Source organism: Zootoca vivipara, chromosome 1 (genome assembly GCF_963506605.1).
Source record: "Zootoca vivipara chromosome 1, rZooViv1.1, whole genome shotgun sequence".
Classification (NCBI taxonomy): Eukaryota; Metazoa; Chordata; class Lepidosauria; order Squamata; family Lacertidae; genus Zootoca; species Zootoca vivipara.
The window spans coordinates 92,429,468-92,455,165 of record NC_083276.1 but is presented as its reverse complement, the minus strand read 5'-3'; the positions used below and the strand labels follow the sequence as shown (position 1 = coordinate 92,455,165).

Below are 25,698 nucleotides of genomic sequence, written 5' to 3'. Positions count from 1 at the left end.
AGAAAAATAGGTACCGCTACAGCGGGAAGGTAAACGGCGTTTCCGTGTGCTGCTCCGGTTCGCCAGAAGCGGCTTTGTCATGCTGGCCACATGACCTGGAAGCTCTACGCCGGCTCCCTCGGCCAATAATGTGAGATGAGCGCCGCAACCCCAGAGTCGGTCATGACTGGACCTAATGGTCAGGGGTCCCTTTACCATTTAAGGACGCAATAATAACCAAGCAGCCCATCAGTCCTGGACTTTCTGATGCACTCTATATAGCACTTTTTACCAGGTGCATTGGTAGATTACAGCCCCATATTATTACACTGCATAAAAATTGCATATGCTAATTTGTATGCAAAGATACAAATTTAAACAAACAAAAACAAACCCTGGCTCTTGCTGTCATGGCTTGCTCTGAGCTATGAAGTGCAAACAGGATTTTCTGGACACTGTACACTATGTCAGGGGAAAGGAACCTGTGGCTTTCCAGATGTTGTTGGATTTCAGCTTCCTCTAGTCTTAACCAGCATGGCCAGTGAAAATGGGAGTTACAGTCCAGCAACATCCAGAGGGTCATAGGTTTCCTGCTGTATGTGGCCCACTGTCCCACCTGAAATCTTTGGTTAGAACTGCTTATTTACATAATTAAACTACAACAAGCACTGTCCAACATCTAGCATGACTTCTCTCTGTCTCAGTCACCCACCCATCCCCACTCACCTCTTTCCCTACTCTCACTGTATGTGCCCTGGGTAAATTCAGATGATGGGTGGGTAGGTCTAATTGGTACTGTGCTTTGCTTAGCCACATTGTAAGCCATTTTTTTTAAAAAAATACAAAAGGCATAAAGCCCCCAGCCCACAAGCTAACAATGCAAATGTCTTTTATACAGTTGACAGCTCACAGTTATACTTAAGAAAGACATGAGAGCCAGTTGTTTCCTTTCTGCTGTAGTCTTTATCATTTAAAGACTACTGATAAAATACATTATTAAATTATCAAATGAAACCTCATCATGGCTCACATGGTACTTGAATTCTAGTTAAGCTGTGGATAATTTTTCATCCCTTCCTTCTTCGGAAAATAAAAGGACACCTTCTGTCTCTCTCTAAATAAACTCTAAGTTTAAAATAGAATGGTACCAACTCCGTGTCTTAAAATAGTCTTTCCTGTTTTATTACAGAATTTACAGATAAATAAATAAAGCGCCTGATGAATTGCCAGTGGTGCTTCTTCAGGGATAACTTACTACTGATTAAAGTCAAGTGACTTTAATGATACATTTGGTTTGCCAGTTCTGGTAAACAAATATACCGTAAGTCTAGATAAGCTTGTGTACTCAGAAACAACAATCTGCAATCTAAAATATACATTACAGACAACAAAGCTTCCAAACCGTCTACACAGGAAATTAGCCCTATCACAATACAACCATTTTAATACACTTTTCATCTCCCTAATATTCTGTTCATAATATTGCTTTAGGCATTGAGGGGAAGACTAATGTCATCAGAAGCACAAGTGGCAAAATATATTCCACTGAAGCTAATGCAAAGCAACCTGCTCTCCAGTTGTTGGGCCAGAGGGAACTGAAGATAATTGAGTTAATTTAATTCACTTAATTAGGAGAAACACAACCACCTATGATCACTAACAACTTCAAGCGCCAGAAACAAAGAGACATCATGAGCATGACGTGTCCAGTCCGAACATAGCTGCAGGTCAAAAATATAAATCATATAACTTTTAGATAAATAGGTTATACTGTACTAAGTTATTTGATTCAGGTAAATAAATTAAGCCAGGTGCTACAACACAGAGAAGATCTGAAAATGTTGGTTGTTGAGCCTTTCCAAGAGGAATCTATCCTGGCATTTTAGCACAGTAGATCCATCAAATTTATCACGTTCAACTGTTACATGCTTTCATATAAAGTATGGCAAGAGGAAAGGCAGGTCACCTTTGGTTCTAATGAGACTAACAGCCTGATCCTATGGTGCATCATAGCTGCTGGACATACAGTATCTTATATAAAAGAGGGTGGGACACACAACTTTCTTTTACAAAAGTCTCCAGCCTTAACTTTGGATTTTAGCACAGGAGCTTCAAAAGAGGGATGTTCCCACTGCCCATAGGTTGCCCTCCTCTACTTTCTTATCATTAAAAGACAACTTAGTCATGCACATACTCATCTGTGGTAAGAATCACACTTGGAGGACAAACAGGAAATTTGAGAAATTGCAACAGTATCTTAGCATCTTTCAGGCTGTGCCACAAATGACTATGAGGGCAATTTGGCTACTAAATATTTTTCTGGGCTACTAAACATTTTACAGGCTCATTTGTAAGGCCTTTTGTAACTGTAAGCCAGTTTTTCGCAGAATGAGTTCCCCGCTCAGCACCTGTACAGCGGATGTTGCTCTATGAGTGAGCCGGCTCATTAGCTTTGAAGCCAGATTTTTTGGCTCAAGCTTCTTAGAAAGTGTAATCACGTGATACTTAAGCTAAGAAAATCTACAAAGGGTCCTGCTACTAACAACTTCAACATGACAAGTTTTATTTTAAATAATTTTCTTTCTTTGTTTTTTACAATGGTAACATAAATAGGTATGTCAATTTTATGTAACCACTTCCTTGTACTATGTCAATTTCATGTTAGATATAGTACTATTTAAATGAAAGGAGTGAAAAAGGAAGGTGTGTTTTACTTGGCTGGATGGATAGACTGCCTTCCATCCATGACATCTCTGCCATCTTCCACTTCCTTTCCAATTAGAATACAGTAAACGCAGGTGGCGCTGTGGGTTAAACCACTGAGCCTAGGGCTTGCCGATCAGAAGGTCGGCGGTTCGAATCCCCGTGACGGGGTGAGCTCCCGTTGCTTGGTCCCAGCTCCTGCCAACCTAGCAGTTCGAAAGCACGTCAAAAGTGCAAGTAGATAAATAGGTACCGCTACAGCGGGAAGGTAAACAGCGTTTCTGTGTGTTGCTCTGGTTCGCCAGAAGTGGCTTTGTCATGCTGGCCACATGACCTGGAAGCTGTATGCCGGCTCCCTTGGCCAATAACGCGAGATGAGCACTGCAACCCCAGAGTCGGTCACGACTGGACCTAATGGTTGGGGTCCCTTTACCTTTACCTTTAAACCTGCAATTTACATACATTCAATGCTATTTTTGTAGAAAAAGAGGTGTCGGAACTCACCATTAACACCTCCCTTGTTTTCTTATAATGACAATGGTGCCCATCTGAGAGGTGCCAGAATTGAGTTATGGAGTTTAGATTGAAAAAAAGCCCTGCCAGCATTTAACTTGTGTGCATTTTGCTTTACCTGCATGTCAAAAAATAAATAATAAGTAAGGAGCAGGAAGGGGCAAGGTTCCAGAAAACATTACTTTGGCAATCCCACCCACCACTCAACCCAATGGGTTTTGACTATAAACGATTTAGGCTTTAGGTGTGATCCCTGAAATGTAACCCTGGCATAAGTTGCTTTCTTACCATATGGTAATTTAATACTTCACATCTCCATCCTGCAGCAAAATTACAAGAATAAAAGAATCTGTTCCCTCTGTTAAGCTCAAGAGAGTAGTATACACAGATTGGCAGTCTGAGTAGATTATTTTCTTTCCCTGAGAAAGAAATGACAATTCTTCGTTTGAAAGAGATAAGTCCTGTACTATTTAAAACACTAACCCTTGCTAGAAAAACTAAAGGTGTATAAGAAGTTAGTTTCTCATAATGTTTTTTCTTAAATTCCTCCAGAATTTTCAACATTAAATCCAGGATAGGGAATTTCCCAGTGTTTTTGGACATCTCACCATGATGATAGAATCTGTAGTCAAGCAACATCTGGAAGGTCACCACTCCCCCCCCCCCTTCTGCCTTCATTATTGACTGCTGAGTTTACTTTACAGATATATTTTCAAAAGGCTGGAACACCAGTATCATAGTAGTAAAGTTGGAACTAGAAGGAGGAAAAGTGGAACAACACCAGTCAAATGAGGCAGCAACAAGTGCAAGCCTAATAATAACATACAAGTTTGCCCCATCAGGCTTTTGCAGATCATCTATGGGCACAGGGACACTTGTACCACATGCACAATGCAAACTCAGTTCACGTAACAAATTTAAACACCTTTCTACATTCATGATTTGGAAAAGGATTTTTCTTCTGGATCCATCCATTTATCTAACCTGCTATAAGCACACACATAACTAGGTTAACCCAAGGCCAACTGGGAAATTAATTATTGCAGCATTGTCCCTATTCTGAGCCCTCTTCATATTAAGGGGCAGATTCCCTTCCTCTGGTCCCAAGGGGCAGCATGGACACTGCTGCCAGATATACATAACATTCACCTCCGGAAACTGCTGCTCTTAGGCCTAGTTTTCACTGAGTAGGGAAAGCTGTCTTTGAGCTATACTACTTGAGCCACCAGGTGATGCTTCTCCATGGCAAGGGAGGGGGTTGAATCCCTGTTGTATTGGGTGGAATGCTTGGGTAGCATCTCCCCTGACATGCTAGTTTTTCATATGCATGGATTTTTATTTTTGTATTAGGGAGAATTCAATATGGAGTGAGTGGGTTAGCCAGACACAGCTGACTCAGATCAGTGAGAATTAGTTATTAGGTTCATGCATATTTTCTTGATGTATTAACCCTGATTCTTCTATATATAAATATAAATGTAAAAAGGGCATGTGGGTGTGTTTCTACTTTTCACCAAAACCGCTTGACTGATTGAGGTGAAATTTTGACACAACATCACATGCGAATGTCCGAAGGATATAGGAAAGTGGCTTAGAATGTCCGAAGGATATAGGAAAGTGGTTTCAAAACACACCACTCAGACGAAAATGTATGCTAGGAAAAGAACTAGGTTGCAAACCAGCACCCTCTAGTGGTGGCTACTCTGGTACCGCACCTATAAAACCTTTCCTCTCAACAGCACCTCAGCTCCTGTTTACATACGGTACTAGGCTGAAGCCTTTACAGACTAGGCCGAATGGAGGTACTGACTCACCTGGGTGGGGGTTTGGGGGAGGAGGGGACGGGATAGGTCAGGACACGGTGGGACCAGTCACAGGGATGAGCCGGGGTGGGGTGGGGGGAGAAGGGGTTGTGATACATCATGGGTCGGGACAGGGAGGGGGGAATCACAGGTATAAGCCGGGGGGGAGAAGGGGGCAGGATATGTCATGGATCGGCACAGGGTGGGGGGAATCACAGTGATACGCCTGTGTAAACAGAACACGGGTAAAACAGGGGGACTCTGAAAGTGAGGGGAGTCTGAAGGGGGACTCTGAGCCTCCATTTAACAGACTGAGCCACAGCAACGTGTGGCAGGGCCAGCTAGTATATTATAATTTAACTTATCTTTTTAGAATGAGTTACCAATAACTGAGTAACTAGAAAGTTTCTAACTGTAAATCAGGAGAGCCCTCTTGTGAGAGGAAAGAGTAACAGCACACTCATTTGCCACAGCAAGAGGGTGGCGTGGGTTAGAGCCCAGCAATAGTTTTTAGGAGTTGAAAAATGCTTTTAACAGTTGAAAAAGGCTCTACTTTTTCTAGATACCGTTTTCTTTTCTTTCTTTCTCTGTGTAGAACTAAATGGTGAAAACGTTCAAGAAAGACTGTAAATGCCATCTTGGTAGTCAAGATAACCCTGGGACGAATTCGCAGTTGCTGCAAGAATGAGCTCACCTATGTTTATGCACTTGCTTTGATATGCTAACTTGCTTGCTTTGATGCTATGCTTCTCTGTAGCCTTAGGACACTTGGTTATTGGCCTAGGCAGGGGAGCAATCTAAGACTTAGAGGCTTGCCACCTATGCCTTCATTGGCACACAGTGTTTGAAACCCTCATTGTTCTAGGCCAGGCTTCGTCAACCTTGGCCCTCCAGATGTTTTTGGCCTACAAATCCCATGATCCCTAGCTAGCAGGACCAGTGGTCAGGGATGATAGGAATTGTAGTCTCAAAATATCTGGAGGGCCGAGGCTGAGGAAGCCTATTCTAGGCCAGTGATGGCAAAACTTTTAAAGACAGAGTGCCCAAACTGCAACCCAAAACCCACTTATTTAACGTGCCAAAGTGCCAACACGGCAATTTAACCTGAATACTGAGGTTTTAGTTTAGCAAAAACAACTCATACATTAACATATTTTGTCTTTAAAGAAAAACACAATAACAGAGCTTTCAATGATACAAACAACTTGTAAAAGTTTGCATTAAGATGGTCCAAACTAAGTAAGGAAAGCAATCCCAAGCGCTTTCATTGACTTAAAATTATTTGCCACAATATGCTCCGGAAGCCTCTGCGCAATTGGGCACAATGAACTTGGGCCAAATAATAGCTGCGACCTCCATTTTGGAGAGAGTCGGTGCCCTGACAGGCATTGCATCCCACTCCTGCTGCACAGTTTCCTGCACCGACCCACCATGCACATGGCGCTCCAGCTGCCCAAGTTGAGCTGAGGACTCGACACGCTGCCCTCGCCTTCTGCTGGCTCTGTGCAGGGGCAATGGCGTGCGTGCCTACAGAGAGAGCTCTGAGTGCCCCCCCCCCGGCACGTGTGCCATAGGTTTGCTACCACTGTTCTAAGCGCATTTTGCGACAGGGAATTTCATTAGCACGAGCAGTTTCTGAGCTCTGAGAACAGTATTGTTGCACCAAATATTCAGATTAAAACTGCAGAGTGGAAGGAAAGAAGGACCTTTTTCTGCCTCCCCACTTCCAGCTACCGGTACTCTCTGAAGACTGGAAAAGAGACCCTCTTAAGAATATTAGGGGGGTGGGCAGGTGAAGGACAAGACAATGTGAAAAATGAATGTAATATTTTATCTGCAGTTCATTTATTTTCAGCTTTGTATTCTTGTTATAAAAAGGTGCACCTGGATAGACATTCCATTGTTGTACCCATAACCTAGGTTTAAGGTGCCATTTAGCTCCTAGCTTTCATATCTCGGTTTCTAACACTGTTTGGCAGGTGGACCAATGGGAGGGTCTGGCCAAATTAACATATGCTTCTTTTTGTATAGGTAAAGGTAAAGGGACCCCTGACCATTAAGTCCAGTCGTGACCGACTGTGGGGTTGCGGTGCTCATCTTGCATTATTGGCCGAGGCAGCCGGCGTACAGCTTCCAGGTCATGTGGCCAGCATGACAAAGCCACTTCTGGCGAACCAGAGCAGCACACGGAAATGCCGTTTACCTTCCCGCTGTAGCGGTATCTATTTATCTACCTGCACTCTGATGTGCTTTCGAACTGCTAGGATGGCAGGAGCTGGGACTGAGCAATGGGAGCTCACCCCGTTGCGGGGATTTGTACCGCTGACCTTCTGATTGGCAATCCCTAAGCTCTGTGGTTTAACCCACCCGCGTCTTTTTGTATAAGTAATGCATAAATGCTTTCCCGGGTGTGGACAAGTCATGATGAATGCTTGCTGTTTCTGTGTATGTCCTAAGTCTATAAAGGCAGCAAGGCTCTCCAGGCTGTGTTGTAGATTTACACCTTCTCTTAATAAAACACTAGAATTTATCACTTTGGCATTTTTGACATCCTTCTTTGGTATCCCTGCACCAAACCAATCGCACAACCACCTTTGGGCCTGTGGATCAGATTTTGGACCTGTGACGAAGATTTTTAAGCAATACAAAAACCTGTGCAACCTGTTTACCAGAGGTGAAAGTGGAATAAGTGCATACATCACAAGCAGTGGCTGTGTACCCACCATGCAGTTAAAGCACATGAAAAGCATACACATGCCACCAAGAACCCTGGAAACTGTAGTTTACTCTTAACAGAGCTACCGTTTCCAACACCCTTTTAAAAACTACAGTTCCCAGTATTCTTTTTTGGTGTGTGTGTGCTTTAAATGCATGGTGTGTATTGAGCCTAAGATTCCTCCCTTTTATAGAACAAATCTCAGAATGCTGAATGCCTTCTTCTGTCCCTTTTTGCCTTCTAATTACTTAGTCAATATCTTCAGAAAAATGCAGACAGTGAAAATTGCCTACATTCTTCTGTTTGCCTGTTCACTAAGATCTTAAGGGATGTCAGTTCTTTTCACTACTTTGCTGCCTTTTCACTGCCTTTGTTGCTCTGTTGACACCTGGCTCCAGAATAATAGCTGTTTGTCTCTGTTACCCTGTTAAGTGTGTTACTGGCTTGACCTTTGTTGGGTTTTTCTTACTCCACTTTTCTGTCCATGAACACATGAAGTGAATTATAACATTTAAAACCATATAACATAAAAAACATAAAAACAAACAATATATGACAGCAGCGAATGAAATCCAAGTAGGCATTCTCCACCTAGACTATATTTGTGATTGTCCAGCTCAGGCAAAAGCCCAAGGGCTTTCTTAGAAGAAATGATGCTAAGGTGAATTGCTTAACAAAAACTATCCTTCCCAGCTAACTGCTATAATGTGATAGAACTCAGGTGCTTTAGGTATTGCTTTTTGGATCACCTGATCAAAAGTTTCAAAAACAGTTAGAAGTCTGGTGCTTTATTTTTAAATATTTTCCCCACTCTTCTTTTTAACACCCTTGAAAACCCTATATACTGGGAGAAGGTAATTTTCTGAATGACTCAAAAGCCACCCAATCAGCATTATGCAGAGTCCTGTACTCAGACAGAAGGGATTGTTTTATAACAGATACAATGTCTGGCTAAACAGTATGTAATTGGGTTTCCACTCAAGCAGGAAAAACAGGTCCCTTCCTTCCCCCACCCTTTCCTGGCTGATGCAGGTGAAAAGGTAAGTATGCACATCAGAAGTGCAGACAGCACACTTCCACAGCAGGCTGGCAGCTCAAATTATGAATATCTGTACTTTTATCCTCCCTTCATTTTAGCTAGTGAAATAACAGTGGAGGGAATAACAGCCCTGTTCAATTTCTGCCTACCTTTTCCTGAAGGGAAGAAACAGTCCATCTCCACACTGCTCCGGGAATGTGAAATACAGAGAGCACTGCTGGGGACCAGGCCTTCCTGAGGAGGACTCCTCTCTGTTGTCCGTACCAAACACCAGCCGGGCCTTTCACTTGGCCTTTCCAGTAACTCCACCGTTTGTCCCACCTGGATACTCAGCTCACTAATATGGCTGGCTATAAAGTCTTGTAGTACCACAGTTAGTTCACATCCTCCAGACAGCTGTAAGGGGAGAAAATTGGAACAGGAAAAAGGAAATGTGAGTCACCTACAACAAGGCACAGTGATATTTCATATAACATTGGCTCTTGTACTGAGAAACATAGTTCAGTTTAATAGTTTCCATTGCGGATGCTTCCAATTTGTTGCTTCGGATGGGATTCAGCCACATACCTGTAAGGCAGTGATGGCCAAACTTGGCTCTCCAGCTGTTTTGGGACTACAACTCCCACCATCCCTAGCTAACAGGACCAGTGGTCAGGGATGATGGGAATTGTTGTCCCAAAACAGCTTGAGTTTTGAACAAATGCACAAAACATGTACAGAGTTTTTGGCTGCAAAGAAAGGTCTTTTTTTAAAACAAACAAACAAACAGGAAAGCTAAGACAAATCTGCATGGATACAAAATGGCGGCCAGTGATCTGTCTATATTTCTGTTCTGCCTTGTTATGTCCTATGGTTAAAACAAAAATAACATTAAATGTAAACTTTCCATAAATAATAGAACTGAAGCGATGAAAGGAAAAGGAAAAGTCAATCTAAGCCCTTACAACGAGATAAGATATTTTACACCATAATTACTCTCAGATAGATGCTTGCAACAGCAAATATGGTATATATTGATTTTGGGGGTACATAGCTTCAGCTCTAATGGTAAGCACTGTTGATGTCTGCAGTGCTGAAGTGTGATGTACTTCTGCCTTCATTATTCTCTTACCAGTCTGTGTGTAGCCTACAGGGACTAACTTGCAGCCCTTCAGTTGTTGGACTGCAGCTCCCAACTACTGACCATGCTGGCTAGGGCTAATGGGAGCTGTAGTCCAACAACCTCTGGAGGACCACAGGTTAGACACCCCTGGTGTAGTCCACACAGCTGGCTAATGATAAAGGCAATGGCTGTGCCATTCGAGAAAGGACTGCCTTTGGCAGAGACCTACCTAGGGTCCCTTACATCCTTGGCAAGGAGTTGCATTGGCACCCCCAGCAAGGAGCTGTATTGAAAAGAATCAATAGCCTACATCTGTCATGTATGATCTAGCTGAGATTCTTGCATTGCAAGGGTTGGACTAGTTGACCCTTGGGTCTCTTCCAACTCTACAGTTCTATGATTCTAAGTTTCACTGCTTCCTTGTTACTCTTTTTACCAAATCTTGGCAACCCTTTTCTTTCTTTTTGGCCTGTGTCTATGCTGTTTGATGTTCACAATAGTTTAGGGCAGGTACTGTTTGCTAAGCATCCTACTCAGTTGCTTCTGGATTCCTGATCCATGAGCCCAACTGCATAAGGATGTGTTTACTGACTGCTCCCTCTCCTTCACAGTATTTTCTGTGGATCGTCCTATGAAAGGTCTTAACCATAAGATCACTCTGTAGTTGGGTGAGAAGGAATGTAGCAGAAGATTGATTAGACCTTTATTCATAACACTGACTAAGCCTCATTAAGATCAATGTTTTCTTACCATTTCTACAGCAAAGACACTTAAGATCTTGTCTCTCTGCATACATTACTTCCGATCATCCTTAGCCATCCCCAAAAGCTGAAGGACTACCCAGGAACAAAATGGCTCTCAAACTGTGAAGCCAGTATAAAGCCCTGGGGAGCTGCAAACCAAACTACTTCCTGACCTATCTTTATGCCTAGAGCACGGGTGTCAAACACAAGGCCCGCGGGCCAAATCCGGTCTGCCAGACCTCGTCATGTGGCCCGTGTAGCCAAGGCCGGAGCGTCCACAAAGGCAGACTAGGCGAAAATGGAGGGGGCGCTGCCGCCGCCGCCCACCCGCCCACTGTGCCCAGAAGGGAGAGCGAGGGTTCCGACAGCGCCTTCCCTCTCCGCCAGCAAGCGCGTGACAAAACGTCGCCGGGGCTGTAGGCAGGCAGGAGAGTGCCTGCTGTGGCGCCCGGAAGCTCTGGGCTACAACAGGCGCTCGCGGAGGCTGGGAGCACCACGCTCCACCACCTGCGCCACCCCATCCAGGGCTGGGGAAGGGACCTGGCAGGCAGGGCCCTGGGCGCGGTGCTGGAGCAGCACGGGGCTCTGTGCACCCTTACAGCGCTCCTCTTCTAGGCTCCTCGCGCCCATAAATGGAGCGCTGGAAGGGTGCGCAGAGTCCCGTGCCGCTCCAGCGCCGCACCCAGGGCCCTGCCTGCCAGATCCCTTCCCCAGCCCTAGCGGTGGCAGGCTGCAGCCTTCTACCCTTAAGAGCACTTGAGAGCAGCTCCTCAGTCGATCCCGCGCCACAGCGATCCTCCTCTGTAGAAAGCAAGAGATCTGGGAGGACCTTGCCTTGAAATCTGCCAATGATTGCGGGTGTTTGAGCGCCTTGGTTGCCTTCCATATGGTTGCTCTAGGCGGGTTGCAAGGATCTGAAGGGTCACCTGAATCCGGGTCGTCAAAAGTGGGGAACTGTGCTCGATCCTCCTCCCCACCCCCCTCCCAAAAGCGTCCCTGTTGGTAACACCTTAAGATATCTCTGCTGCTGCAGTAGGTAGAGCATGTCATCTTAGGGGGGTTGAACTAAAGTTTTGCAGATTTCTCCTATGGGGAAGTCTTTAAAATACGTTTTTGAGGTATGAGGAATTCAAATCTGCTCTTATTTTTGTGACCGGACTACATTTGGCTTGGTAGATCTGCGTTCCATTTTTTTAATAAAAAAAGGCACATAAATTAGTTTTGCAGAACTAAAATCAGTTATTACTTACATTATTACAAAAAAACCAGTAATAATTGAATGCAGTGACAATAATTTATGATAATAAAGAGTGGACACATAGTCCTACAGATACAACCGGCCCTTTGAGGGTGACCAAACTGCTGATGCGGCCCCCAATGAATTTGAGTTTGACACCCCTGGCCTAGAGGTTTTTTTTAGAGCTTTGATAGTATCAGGAACTGACTGCTAAACTGGTCCTTGGAATCAGCACAGAGCACATTCCTCTGTGAACAAACCCCACTTTTATTCCCCGATGGTGCTGGGAGGCTCAGGGGGATGCTTGAGCAATTCGATCTTTATGAAATCTGACATGAACTGAGCTGATCTGTATCTCTGGATTAATATGTGGATTGGAGCCGTTATCAACTGAACTTCACATTTTTCTGACACTGTTCTTATCTCAAAAGTCACCAAAATGCATTTTAAAATGCACATTTTAAGAGACAATATGTTTAGAAATAAGTACTTTAAGGAAACCATATTTAATTATGCATTAAAATTCAGAGATTAATATGGAAATGTGATGGAATGGATTTCTGAATGAACACAAGTAAAAGTGACATAGACAAGAAACATACCTGAGCCACCCATCTCCAGCCTCATATTTTCATCACAGACTTGAAACTTCCCTGGAGTGTATATCTAAGGGATCATAAGGCACTCTGGACAAACCAGGATGCCCATTAGCTTAGCTGGTTTTAGTTGCTTAAGTTACATTTTTGAAGACTCTGTAGTAGATACATGGTGAACTATGAGTTTGGCTCATTCAGATGATTTCAGCACAGCAAAAAATACTATAACTGCCTTGACATACATCAGAGCCAAGGATTTCAATGTCATAATTTAGGATTAGGTTGTATGGATAATAAAGGTAGTTCATTTAAAAAGTTGAGAGAATCAGGTTCAATTCAACTCCTTTAAAAGAATATAGTCTGCATACAATGCAACACACAACCACTAGATGTCCATATTTGCTGTCTAATGCCAAACTGGACGTCTGCATCAAGCTAGGCTGTTTTGGACTGAATGATGGGGGTGTGATACAAGATATGCCCGGACAGTGTATATGATGGTCAATTATTAACTGACGGCACCAACCAAAGCTGAAAACGGACCCATCAATTGCTTACACTAGTAAGGCTGGTGGATGTTACAAAAGCAGAGGCAAACTTTCACTAGATGCTTCATACAACTTTTAGAAAAAATAACATAAAGATTCAAAGGAAAGTACCCTAAAATGCTGAGGGGGAAATTTACAAAAAATAAGCAAAGTCAAGTGGCAGAATTCCTAGAAATCTACATGACCACAATGACATCAAAGACATAGCATCTAGCTTTCTATAACAAAGCCTAATAAGCTTCATTGTCATTCTTAAAATTGCATAATTTGGATATTTTTGCAAAAATTGAGTCCTTATAGAAATGAAGAAAGCTTTGAGAAAATGGATGCAATGTCTGTTAAAAGCTCAACAAGTTTTTAAGGACAATGTAAGGTTTCCCTTGGCTAAGGGGCACAGGCACCTTCCTTATATACCTTTAGGTGCCAGGCGAATACATTCCTCTTCAACCAGGCCTTGGGGTGGGTTTATTGGTTTGTGGCACCCCTGTTTTTAATCACGTATTCTGCATTTTCATCTTGTATTTTTATGTTGTGAACCACCCCAAGATCTATGGATGAAGGGTGGTACACAAATTGAATGAATTAATGATTAAATGAATATTTTGAGCAACCAGCAGGGTTTCCATTTTCTGGTTGCAGCTTTTGGCATTTTACTGAATTCTAGATCCTCTCATGGCTTCGTGGGAAGCTACTCTTATCTAAGGAACAGTACAGTAAACTGCAAAAGCCACCTCATCAATTATTTGTGACCCCATTCCTCAGACAGGGGCTAACATAAAAATCAATTTGTGACATAGCTCCTGTCAATAACTTATTAAACTCTTAATCCCCTGAAGTAGCAAAAACCGCTTGGGTCAGGGGGAGAGCACTCCTGAACTCTGGCGCTTAAGGGGCATTTGTATTATTTGACCCTCATATATTGTTACCAGGAAGAGACTCTTTGGCCTTTTCATCTTTTTTCATTTGTTAAAATGTCACTTGAGGTAGAACTCAAGCTATGGCTCCATCAAAGTGGGAGTATAGCCAGAGGAATTCCAATGAAGTTGATCAAGGACATAAGGTTGCTTCTAGTGGAGCTACTTGCTAGAATAACTTTGCAACTGCCTCCCCCTGTATTAACAAATGTATAATACGGCAGGTTTGGGGCAGTACAATGTATTAGATTAATGAGGAGGCAATCCTATGGTCTCTTATGTTGGAGAGGGAGTTCAATGTCAGATTCCTCTTCCCTGTCACTGCCACTGAAGCCTCCAATGATGTGGGTGCATGGGGAAGGTTTGGGAAACCACTAAGATCTGAAAGATACAAAGTCATCCCAGTCCCCTGACATGCCCCTTTAATTCATAAGCATGCCTAAATATCCCTTGCACTCTCCACTGTTCCCAATAGGAAGGAAAATATAAATTAAATAAATTAAACCCAGAAATGGACAAACACAAGATTTTTGTCCATTTTTCTGCCCTGTTGGCTTAAGTAACTTCAGTCTCCTCACCAACCTTAGGACTGCATCATTAGTGTTCAAAACGGAATCATGCATGCAAGTTATCTAGAATCCTCCTTCAAAAGGAGTAGGTCAAAAGGATTAGGTCATATCTTCATCCTTGACCATTGACCATGGTAGCCAGAGCTGATGGGAACTGTAGACAGCAACATTTGAAGGGAGTAGTTCAAAGGACAACATTTTTTAAAAGATGTCCTGGGGTGTGTGTGTGTTTTGGGTAACCCTGCTAAGATAGTTTTATATAGAACTTCTATGTTCAAAGACAATTTGCACTGGATACCAGTTGCTGAGGGGCTGTTGCCTACATGACCTGCTTGTAGGGTTGCCAGAAGCATCAGGCTTTCATTTATTTGGAACAGAATGTTTAAAAGAGAATGCTGAGTTCAGTGGGGCTTTCTCCCCCCAAGTAAATTTGTATAGGAGAAGTCTCCTTCGCCAATGTTAATCCAAGCACTGTTTTGTAATACGCATTTTTTTTAAAGGCTGCATACTACTTATGCGTTAGTAACATCGGATAAAAGTCAAGCCTTGAGAATATATATTTCTCAGGTAAATGTGTTAGTACCATGCAATATGTTTGTGTCTCCTTATTTCTGTAATAAATTCCCTCATTAAGTTTTATTCATTTTCTTTAACAGCTTTTCACAAAGCCACCACATGTTTGCATTCAATAAAAGGAGGAAGGAACATTTATGTGAGCTGGAGCAAAGGCAAACAATAAAAGGGTGGGGGGGAAATAGGTAGCTGATTTAAGAGCAAATATATAAAACTGAGAAGGAGAACATGAGACCTTCCAGATGTTGTTGAACTCCTGCTCCCATTAGCCCCACCCAGAATGGTTAATGGTAAAGGATGATGGGAGTGGTAGCCCAACAATATCTGAAGAGCCATGGGTTGCCTATCCATGCTGTAGAAACTCAGGGAAATTATCACACTGTTGTGGAGTGCAGTTAGATTCACAATAAAATCAAGAAAAGGGAAACACGAAGTGCTGGTTCCAATCTCTGCTGCTCCACAATACTAACGGAAACTGGTAGAGCATTTTAAGCTACAATGATGTGCGTCTTACATCAGTCCCATGTGGAAAATGATACTTGATTTTCCATGAGGCACCTATCTGTAAGTGGCATGCCTGCTTTATTATTGTCACACTCAGCTCTCTGCACTATTATAACGTTATGTTTGATCTATGTACATCAATATGGAAGATTGAGCCAAAGAAAAACTATAAAAGATGACACTCCAGTCCTAGACTTTCTTTTTCCATATTTAAATAGGGAAATGTAAGGGAAAATATCTCCATAGATCTGGACTGTAAGCATATATATTTGCTTCTAGTTCCAATCATTGCTCATAATCACAAAGTATTATTCAAGTCCATCACAGCAATCAGATTAACCACACCTTTCCAGTAAGCCTCCTCCATAAAACCACTGGACGGGTAATATCCTGTGAAGGGGTTTTGTGAAAATATTAAGAGACTGAATTGGCACTTAAAGAGACATGTTTCCTCTATAGCACAAGCTGATTTTATCTATTCTTTATCTAGGAAAAATTGGTTAGATTAGGGGGAAAGCTCAAGAAATTCAGAGTAAGGAAACACTGTTAACACGCAACAGCAAAATTCACAACATTCAACACTACCAGGATGATTTAAACAAAGCACACATCTTCACTGAATACTAAACAAACTGCCATTTCTGTTAGGAAACCTCTGCCCATCAGGCTTGGATGAAAGCCAGTTTTAGTCACTATGAAATTCAGAGAGCAGAAAAGTGAGAAAGATAGAGAATGATGATTGATTTATATCTACAACCTAGGGTGGGGGTGGAAAATGGAGTCCTGTCAACTCAGCTCTCTCCACTTGTTGAATTTCAACTGCACATTGTTCAGTATTGTTGTCGTGCCCACTTGGGTGAATAGGAAAGGGCAGGATGTAATGTTCTCTGTGCAATTTACAAAATGTTTCCTGCATAATTTTATGAATTGTATTTTCCCTCCTGTTAAAACAGATGGCACCAGTCACTTTTGTCCATCCCTGCCTATGTGTACCAGGCCAGAGAGCTATCCAAACATTTGAATAATTAAAGCTACTCCTTTATAAGCAGAAAAAAGTCCTCCTAAAAATGTTCAGAAATATCCTATGCAGGGGACTGGGATGCTGCCAAAGATATTTTTGCATGATATCTTATTGTCTTTGTATGAACACTCACCCTGTGCCCTGTCAACATCACATTCCCCATCTCTGCTCCACATTGTTGACACATATTAAGTGATCCCACACAGCATGTAGCTCAACATGCAGCGACTGTTTTTGTCACCAATCCTATATCATGCATAATGTGTAGGAATGGTAACAAAAAACTCCACTCCATGACAAAGCTCCATTTTTCTTATACTGCATAAGATCACTTACCATGTGTTGATAATGTGGAGGCGGGGAAAGTGATGATGTCCAGATATGGGGTAAGGGATGCTACATGTTACAGGGGAAGAGGAAATCATACCCACACTCCACATTAAACACAGTTCCACTTTACTTAGTTTTAGGAGGCCTCATTGATTTCTTGAATACAGAAATCTCAAAATGCTTTGGGATCCAGAAGCTGTTTGAATTAAAATAAATATGGACTTGTGAAACCTCCTTCCTGGTCTAGGTCTCTTAGGTAGGAAAGAAGGAGATGGGGGGGGGGGAAGATTCAGTTGGTTTTGTTGTTGCCAAAGGAGAAGAGAAAATGTCCACAGAATTATGGAATCATAGAATTGTAGTTGGAAGGGATCATGAGGGTCATCTAGTCCAATCCTCTGCATTGCAAGAATCTCAACTAAAGCATCCATGACAGATGGCCTTCCAACCTCTGCTTAAAAACCTACAGTATGTATATGTATGGTCCTTTAGACCAAGAGAAATCCAGTTGTTTTACAACAGGTGGAAGAGACCACAACAGTAACTGGAAACATGCAGTTATAGTAGCTGAAAGAAAATCTGTTTCTCCGTGTTTAGATAAAATGCACCTTTTAGTGTTCCAGATTGCTTGGGCAGATTGTGGCACAATAGGAATCCTTAATAGACAACCACATCTACAACCTGACTCTGCTGATTTTTGGACTGATGTAGGCAGCCTGTGCACATACATGCGCTACACAGCTTGGGATGATATGCTAGCACAATTTGTAAATGTTCTTTAGGAAAGAAAGACTTTGCAACTACTGCCCTAGAATAGCAGCTCATTAACATTATCACAGAATTGTTTTAAGGTTGGGGATGTCCATATGGCATTATGCTTTGCTACTTTTTCTTCTTTTACACCACATATTGCTGTAAACATCAGACTGAGATAAGGAAGTCTGTGTGAGCCTCTATTGCAAAGTCCTCAGAACCTTAGCAGAAAGCAAATAATAGTTCATGTTCAAATACTGTAGCTTTACATACAGATTGCAACAATAAATGAAAATGCATTTGTTGCTTTCAAACGTTACACAATTCAGTGAAATACTGGTGAATGACAAAGGTGACCAGTGAAATTCTGCGGAAAACAAAGTCATGTGTCACCTTCAGGTTCTTAACTAAGACTGAAGAAGAAAGCAAACATGGAGGAGCAGACTGAGAGGTCTTGAGGACTACATTCAGTCCCTGTGTCCAAGGTTCTCCACCCCTGCACTGGTGGCTATACTCAGGATGAGGGTAAGCTGGTACCTCAGAAACATTGCATATGTATGAGGCCTGTCATTTGAGTAAATAAATCTTAGTTGATCAACTGAGTTTTAATGAATTTTAATTTGCATATATTTGCATCTAAAGTAGCAGGTCAGACAGAAAAAATGGGATTATTTGTTTTCAGATTATGTATACATCTGTTGCACCAGGCACCCTTTGTTCTTCTAAGAAGGCACCTAAGGATTTTTAATTTATATATTTAAATATATCACATAAAATAATTGTTGAAAGAATTAAAATCTGCTCCCTGATTAATTGGAAACACCTTTTCAATTTATCAAAAGGTTTTAACTGTTTAATTACCAAAACATGGCATTGGTGAACAGCCATGAAACTCATGTAGTAATAGTCTTACAGTGGGTCCCTACTGCCTTATTTGGCACATAGCATTTCCAGAATGTCTTGGCTGGCCCTTAATCACTTAGTCACTGCTACTAATTCAGAGTATGGACAGAACAATGTTAGAGGGGGAGGGGAGATTCCATAATGGAGGAAGCACCACTTTCTAAGCCTGTCATGGCCTATGACCTTGCAGTACACCATGGAGGGCTCTGATGAGGAAGATGTTCAGACTGCTTCCTTGGGAGAACTACAGGTGCCTTATTGAGGGTCTTTCTGTCTGGAAGACATAGCTTTGACTCAGAGGATGAGTCCCTAGAAGAACCTGTCTCCCAACCTCATAGAAGTCAAAAGACTACAAAATAGTGAAGAGCCTTTAAACAGCCAGTCAGCTGCTCCAAGGACCTACCATACTTCATGTCTTGTCAGCCTGTACAAGGCTTCAGTTAGCTCTAGCTCCCAGCAGAGATGACATCTCCTGTAGCTGCCTGAAGAGGAGAATACTTCAGCCAACACAGCCCCATTGCAGCTGTCAGAGATCCTGTTGTGCCTGCCCAGACCTGACTCGGGCCTGACAGTAGGCAAAGCCCTGCTTGGCCCGTCAATGATGTGGTATCTCTTTTCACCTCTGTTTTGTTCTTAAAATCCCCTCCCTTGGTTCCAGTGCATGAGAAAATAAATCTGCCAGCATAGTATTTCTCCCTTCTCGGGGGCATGTCAGGGGAACAGGAGGGATTTTGATCCAGTGGATCAAAGGTCTCTGATTCACCCCTGACATGCCCTTTTTGTTTTCCTACTATTGTCAGAGCATCAAAGGCCGCAGAACTTTTTACTGCTGCGCCATGGAAGTCTCCAGCAGTTATCTTCTTCACTCAGTTTCTGCTGGTGAAGCAGAAAGTCTGAAGCAGCCCCTCAGCCACCCTCCCAAGGAACTTCGGGTTGTTCCCTAGCAGCCTAACCCTAGGTGAATCATTACCTTGCAGTAGAATGTTTTGCTGCCAGACAAATAGGTATTGAAGTTTCCATGGCACATTTTTGTGAATGCAAAGCAGAAACACTAACAAGCATTTTACCATTTGCTGGATAGCAGAAAGAAGAGGTAGGTAAAAAAAAAATCTTTCCCTTTTTTTGTAAACAAGCACACAAATTTATTACGAAAGAAAGAAAAAAGAGCAGGGACAGGCAATTCAATTCAATGACCATCCAAATATGACAATAATGGTGGTGGGTTCATCAAACATTTGCCACATTATGCTTGGGTTAGTAATCTTAAAATATGGTATGTGGTCTGGATTTAGAATAAAACACTCTTTGCCCTGCTGAATAGTTCAGTTTTGCATGGGGCTTCACTGTGATAAACCTCTGTTCCTGTTCATCTGTATATAAAAAAGTGTTTGGATTAGGGTTTTCCCCACTGGCAGCCCAGTTCACTATGATAGCTGTAAATATCCTACCCCACCAAAGTGAAAAATACATTGAAATAAAAACCTTATTTGTTTGATACTGCTAAATTAATAAGCATTGTTGAACATACTTGGCAGCATCACCTTAAGAAACCAAATATCCATTCTGAATGCATAAAATAAAATCCTGATGGATGGGTTCAAATTATTCCCTGGTGTTTTCCTCTTCTAAATGCTGAAATCAGAGAACAGATGTTTTAGGAAAATGGTTTTAATCTTAATTGGAAGGGATTATTCAAACTATGTATAAACCAGATGGCTCTTGAAGTCACACTCCTTTTTGCCCCTTTCTAGAGAGGCTTCTTTCAGTCTTTGCCATTTATTTTAGGTTGTTCTCCATTTAAGAATCTTACTGTTGCTTTTTTCATTTTTTTATTGACTGTCTTCAGGTACAGTTACTGTAAATTCAACATTCAGCTTTGACTCAAGGGAAGATTGGAATAAATTTTACTTAATGGTTCACTGGACTGATCCTACAGAGAAGACTTGAGCTGACTTCACTGACAAACATATGCAGGGACAGGGGAGAAATATAGAGGGATTTAGCAACACCAGGGATTTCTTATTTTTTTGCGGGGGGGGGGGGGATACTGGAGTTTTGAGGGCAAACAGTTGCAAACCCCCCCCCATTTAAATTGAATCTTATAGGTGTTGTGTTGCAGAAAGGTAATCTGAATAATTTCAGGTTAAGGATACACCTGTTAATGTTCATGTTTAGAAAGTGTTGAATGCAGACACCTCACTCTATGTGTGCATTCTTATGAAACTCATGATTTAAAACATTTCAAAAATTCCTATAATAATGGAAGAATGGAAGAAGCATTCTGGGCTAGGGATTTTGAGCAACTCATTTTTCCTGTTCACCTCTACTCTGTTGATTGAAAGTACGGTATGTGCACACCAGGGTCACAATGCCACACTTCTTTTGTTTTCATGACTCTTCTTCCTGATCTGAACCATTTGTGGCTGAGTAACCACTACCCCACTCTCCTCCCCCACCTTAGTTCATTTGGAATGGGGAAAGCTTCATAGAAAAGGCATGCTAATGAAGTTGTGGACAGCATGAATCCCCGTCAATATGCTCTGATCTTATTAATTTGGTGTGTAAATTGGAGAAAAATAATGAGTGGCTGAGGCAACGCAGTCAGATGGGCAGGATATTACTACTACTACTACTACTACTACTACTACTACTACTACAGTCACCAGGGCAAGGAGGGGGAGAACCCTACCAGTATTTTTCTGCACCCCCAAATCCAAAGCAGTATGCCAGCAGTCTTATCCTAATAATGGTCTTGATTACTGTTATTAGTGATTCACAATGTCATGTTCAAATTCACAGCAAAAGTAGCACATAATTACTTCATTATTCAAGGCAAGGGATGTGGAACTTGTGACCACCACAATCTTCAATCATCCCAATCATCCATGCTAGCGGGGGCTGATATGAGCTGGAGTCCAATGACATCAGGAGGGCCATAGTTTCCCTATCCCTGTTCTCAGCAATCACTTCTAAAATGTTCATTTTAAATAAACTGGTTTCCCTCTCTATCCTTCAGCGTTATTCACATTGCAATCCTATGCATGTCTGTTCAGAAGTAAGTCACATTGAGTTCAGCTCGAAAGCAAGTGTGTATAGGACTATAACCTTAATTTCTATAAATGCTAAGCACATTAAGTGGAAGTACATCCCACTGGTTTTACTGAAAGTTATTTCTAGGTAATACACTAGGGGATGAGTTATAATGCCTTTATCAAAGAAAGCATGGCGGAAAGTAACTACAGGAAGAAAAGGGTCTATGTGAATAGATTCCCAGATCCTTGACAAATCAAGGATCAACCAGGATCCCCCAAATTTCTATACAATGACCATCAGCTTTTATATGCAAATGAAGGTTTTTAAAATCTTTTACAAAATAAAGGTCTCATTCTCAAAGACAGGCAACACCTGTGAAATTTGAACAACCAACTATTTTGCTAACACACCCCATGATTTCGCTTTCCCTGACTACACAGTGTGTGTGTGTGTGTGTGTGTGAGAGAGAGAGAGAGAGAGAGAGGGAGAGAGAGAGGGAGAGAGAGAGAGACCATTGCCTTTCTTGGCTTTCTTCAGAAATCCAAAAATTCACACCACTATTTTTAAATGTATTCATATTATCAGTGCAATAGACTTAACTATCTTAATAACTTTTTGTTAGCAATAGCAGATAAATTTTAAATGTACATACTAGGTATAACTGTGTAGTACTAGTGAGTGATGGTTACTGTCATGGGAGGCTTACAGGACACACCAGCCACATACTTTAATCTCTCTCTCCAACACGAACAGCATGAGGTAACTCCTGAGGCCACCCAGTTACTGCTAAGTCTAGTGCCACCTAGTAACTAAACTACACAATGACAATATCCACACAGTATTACATACGAAAAAACAGTCCCTGATCACCACTTGCTAGGCTAGTAGATAATTACAGTGGTACCTCGGTTTAAGTACACAATCGGTTAAAGATTCTATACTTAACCTGAAGCGAACTTTCCCACTGAAAGTAATGGAAAGTGGATTAATCCATTCCAGACAGTCCGTGGAGTACTTAACCTGAAGAGTATTAACCCGAAGCGAACTTTCCCATTGAAAGTAATGGAAAGTGGATTAATCCATTCCAGACGGGTCCGCGGAGTACTCAACCTGAAGCGTACTTAACCCGAAGTATGAGTGTAATTGGTTCTGGAAGTCCGTACTTAACCTGAAGCGTACTTAACCTGAAGCAAACTTTCCCATTGAAAGTAATGGAAAGTGGATTAATTAATTAAACTGAAAGTACTCAAACCGAAGCATACTTAAACCAAGGTATGACTGTACCACCTACCTTATGGCTGACCATTTCCTGATATTTGGTAGATCATCAATAGCAGTATGATACCATTCTAATTACTGACCAAGGAGAGTCCTGGTTGGTACTGCTTCCACTTCATGTTAACCCATTTATAGTAATGCCATCTGACACCTGCTGTCTTAATTTAGCTCTCAGGCTAAATTTATTTCCATAACTTTCAACACTTCTCTTTGCAAATCTTATATCCATTCATGCTTTGTATCATCAAGAGGCACACCTTTTTCCACCTCTTGTATACTGTATTTTAGTAATCTCCCATTTCCACTCATACAGTTTTAAAGCCCTAAACGGCCTCGGTCCTGTATACCTGAAGGAGCATCTCCATCCCCACCATTCAGCCCGGACACTGAGATCCAGCACCGAGGGCCTTCTGGCGGTTCCCTCGTTGCGAGAAGCCAAGTTGCAGGGAACCAGATAGAGGGCCTTCTCAGTAGTGGCACCCGCCCTGTGGAACGCCCTCCCAGCAGATGTCAAGGCAATAAGTAACTATTTTACTTTTAGAAGACAACTGAAGGCGGCCCTGTTTAGGGAAGTTTTTAATGTTTGATGCTGTACTGTTTTTAATATTCGGTTGGAAGCCGCCCAGAGTGGCTGGGGAAACCCAGCCAGATGGGCAGGGTATAAATAATAAATTATTATTATTAATTATTATTACAGTTTACCTACTACATTATAACATGTAGTATTTAAAACTATTATTTTATACTCATATGACCAAGCTACTTTTCCATTACTTGTGCCAATTATTCAAAATAAACCCACATCAACTCCTTGTACCTTCAGAGACAACCTTTCACTCATTATTAAATCTATATAAGTTGACAACTGTATTAGATAAAAATCTAAAACACAAAACAAATAATACTGTATGAGGAAAAAGATCATTCTTATCAAGTTGCAGTTCTGATGGAATTATTACGACCCTGCTGCAATGACCATCTGCTAACATCTGCTATAATCTTGCATTGGCTACAGAAATTAAAAGCTTTTGCTCACATGCAAAGAGGGTAAAAATAAAGCAGAAGGAAAATTCACTGCAGACTGCATATATTAATATCACTAACTTCAAAAGAGAAGATAGATAATTTTGCAGAAGATTTCCCCCATTAAAGTCTTCTATGAACTACTTTTTTAGATCAGTAAAATGATCCAAGCCACAATGGAGAGAAACAAAACTGTTCACCGAGACATAATCATAGCAGTGCACAAAAAAATGTGAAACCCACTGTACCTTGCCCTCCTGCTGTTGAACAGGTGTGTTCTGAACAAACTAACACTTGTCTTATCAACTTGACGTCATTGTTACTGGGTTGACAAGATGTTTCCATGACAAATTTGAAAGCTGATCTGTCCCCTTCAATTCTGACGATGCCTCAAGACTACCTCTCTTTTCCAACATTTTCATGGGTAACACCCACCTACTATTAGGTTGGATGAATGCACAGCTGAAATTTAACTTATGTCTTCACGAGCTTGGAAAAAGTAAAACAAAGCTATTTGTTGAGCTCTTCCCACAGCTTTCTGTTCTGGTTCTACTGTGACCACATCTTTATGACCCATAACACAATGTACTTTCAAAAGCTGTTGGCTATATCTGTATTAACAAAGGAAATCAGTAACACAGGAAATGACAAACCTTGTAAGCACACAACTCTATTAACACTTTGAAGTATATCCCTCCACTTATACACACACAAACACAAGCACAAACACACTGATGGCTATGAATTATCATCTCTAACAGACAGAGCTCATAATAACTAGCAGATGTCTGAACTTTGCATGATTGGGAAGAGATTTCACATGGATTATGGAATGACATAGCTTTCCATACATATCAGGGTGCTTCAAGGTAAAGTAATTTATATTCTATAGTCATGGATGACAAGTTGCAGTAGAACAGCAGGAATCTGAGTAGCTTTCATATTCCATCCCATCACAGTTGCAATCCTCTAATAAAATAATGCTAGAAGCAGGGCTCTGGGTGCAGAGGAAATTCCCATAGCACTTGTAACTCTGTTAACACATTGCTGGTCTGCAGGTGGGGTAGAAAGGTTATCCCAGTTGACAATGCATATACTGTACATCTCTTCTTTTCTTTTTCTTTTTGCGTGAACAGATGCTAAAGACAATTATTAGCTTGATGCCATAAGGTAACCTTTCAAGGTTAAGGAAATGGGACTGAGGCTGTAGACACCACTAAGTAGAACAGCATAGTACACACTGGAGTGTATGGCGATGGTACGACTCTTGCCATGTGAGGGCTCCTCATTCTGGAATTGATCAGTGCAAGCCTTGTTCAAAAAGTCCACATTGATCTTTGAAGCCCTGCCTTCTGAAATATTTTTACTGGGGGTGGGGCGGGCTCCAGGAAGATGAGGCCAAGGGCAAGAAGCCGGGAAGGGACAGAAAGAATGAAACTTGATTCCATATATAGTAAAAGAGCCCTGCGTTTTAGTACAGCGGTACCTTGGTTCTCAAACTTTATCCGTTCCAGAAGTCTGTTCCAAAACCAAAGCGTTCCAAAACCAAGGCACACTTTCCCATAGAAAGTAATGCAAAATGGATTAATCCGTTCCAGACTTTTAAAAAGAACCCCTAAAACAGCAATTTAAGATGAATTTTACTATCTAACGAGAACACTCAAAATGGAAGTGTGGCACTCAAAACGGAGCACATTTGGCTTCCGAAAAAGTTCACAAACTGGAACACTTACTTCCGGGTTTGCAGTGTTTCGGTTCTAAGCTGTTTGAGTATCAAGGCGTTTGAGAACCAAGGTTCTACTGTATGTCTATTTAGAATATT

The 25,698-nt window shown here is 41.7% G+C and overlaps 1 protein-coding gene across 5 annotated transcripts in view; it reads right to left on the bottom strand.

The window, feature by feature from the left end:
• KALRN (kalirin RhoGEF kinase) overlaps nucleotides 1-25,698 on the bottom strand; it is a 516,150-nt gene that overhangs the window by 82,722 nt on the left and 407,730 nt on the right. For all 5 annotated transcript variants that reach the window (XM_035129213.2, XM_035129243.2, XM_035129224.2 and 2 more), the window contains exon 34: nucleotides 8,902-9,148. In XM_035129213.2, the coding sequence (XP_034985104.1) occupies nucleotides 8,902-9,148 (247 nt within the window). The remainder of the gene's footprint in view (nucleotides 1-8,901; nucleotides 9,149-25,698) is intronic.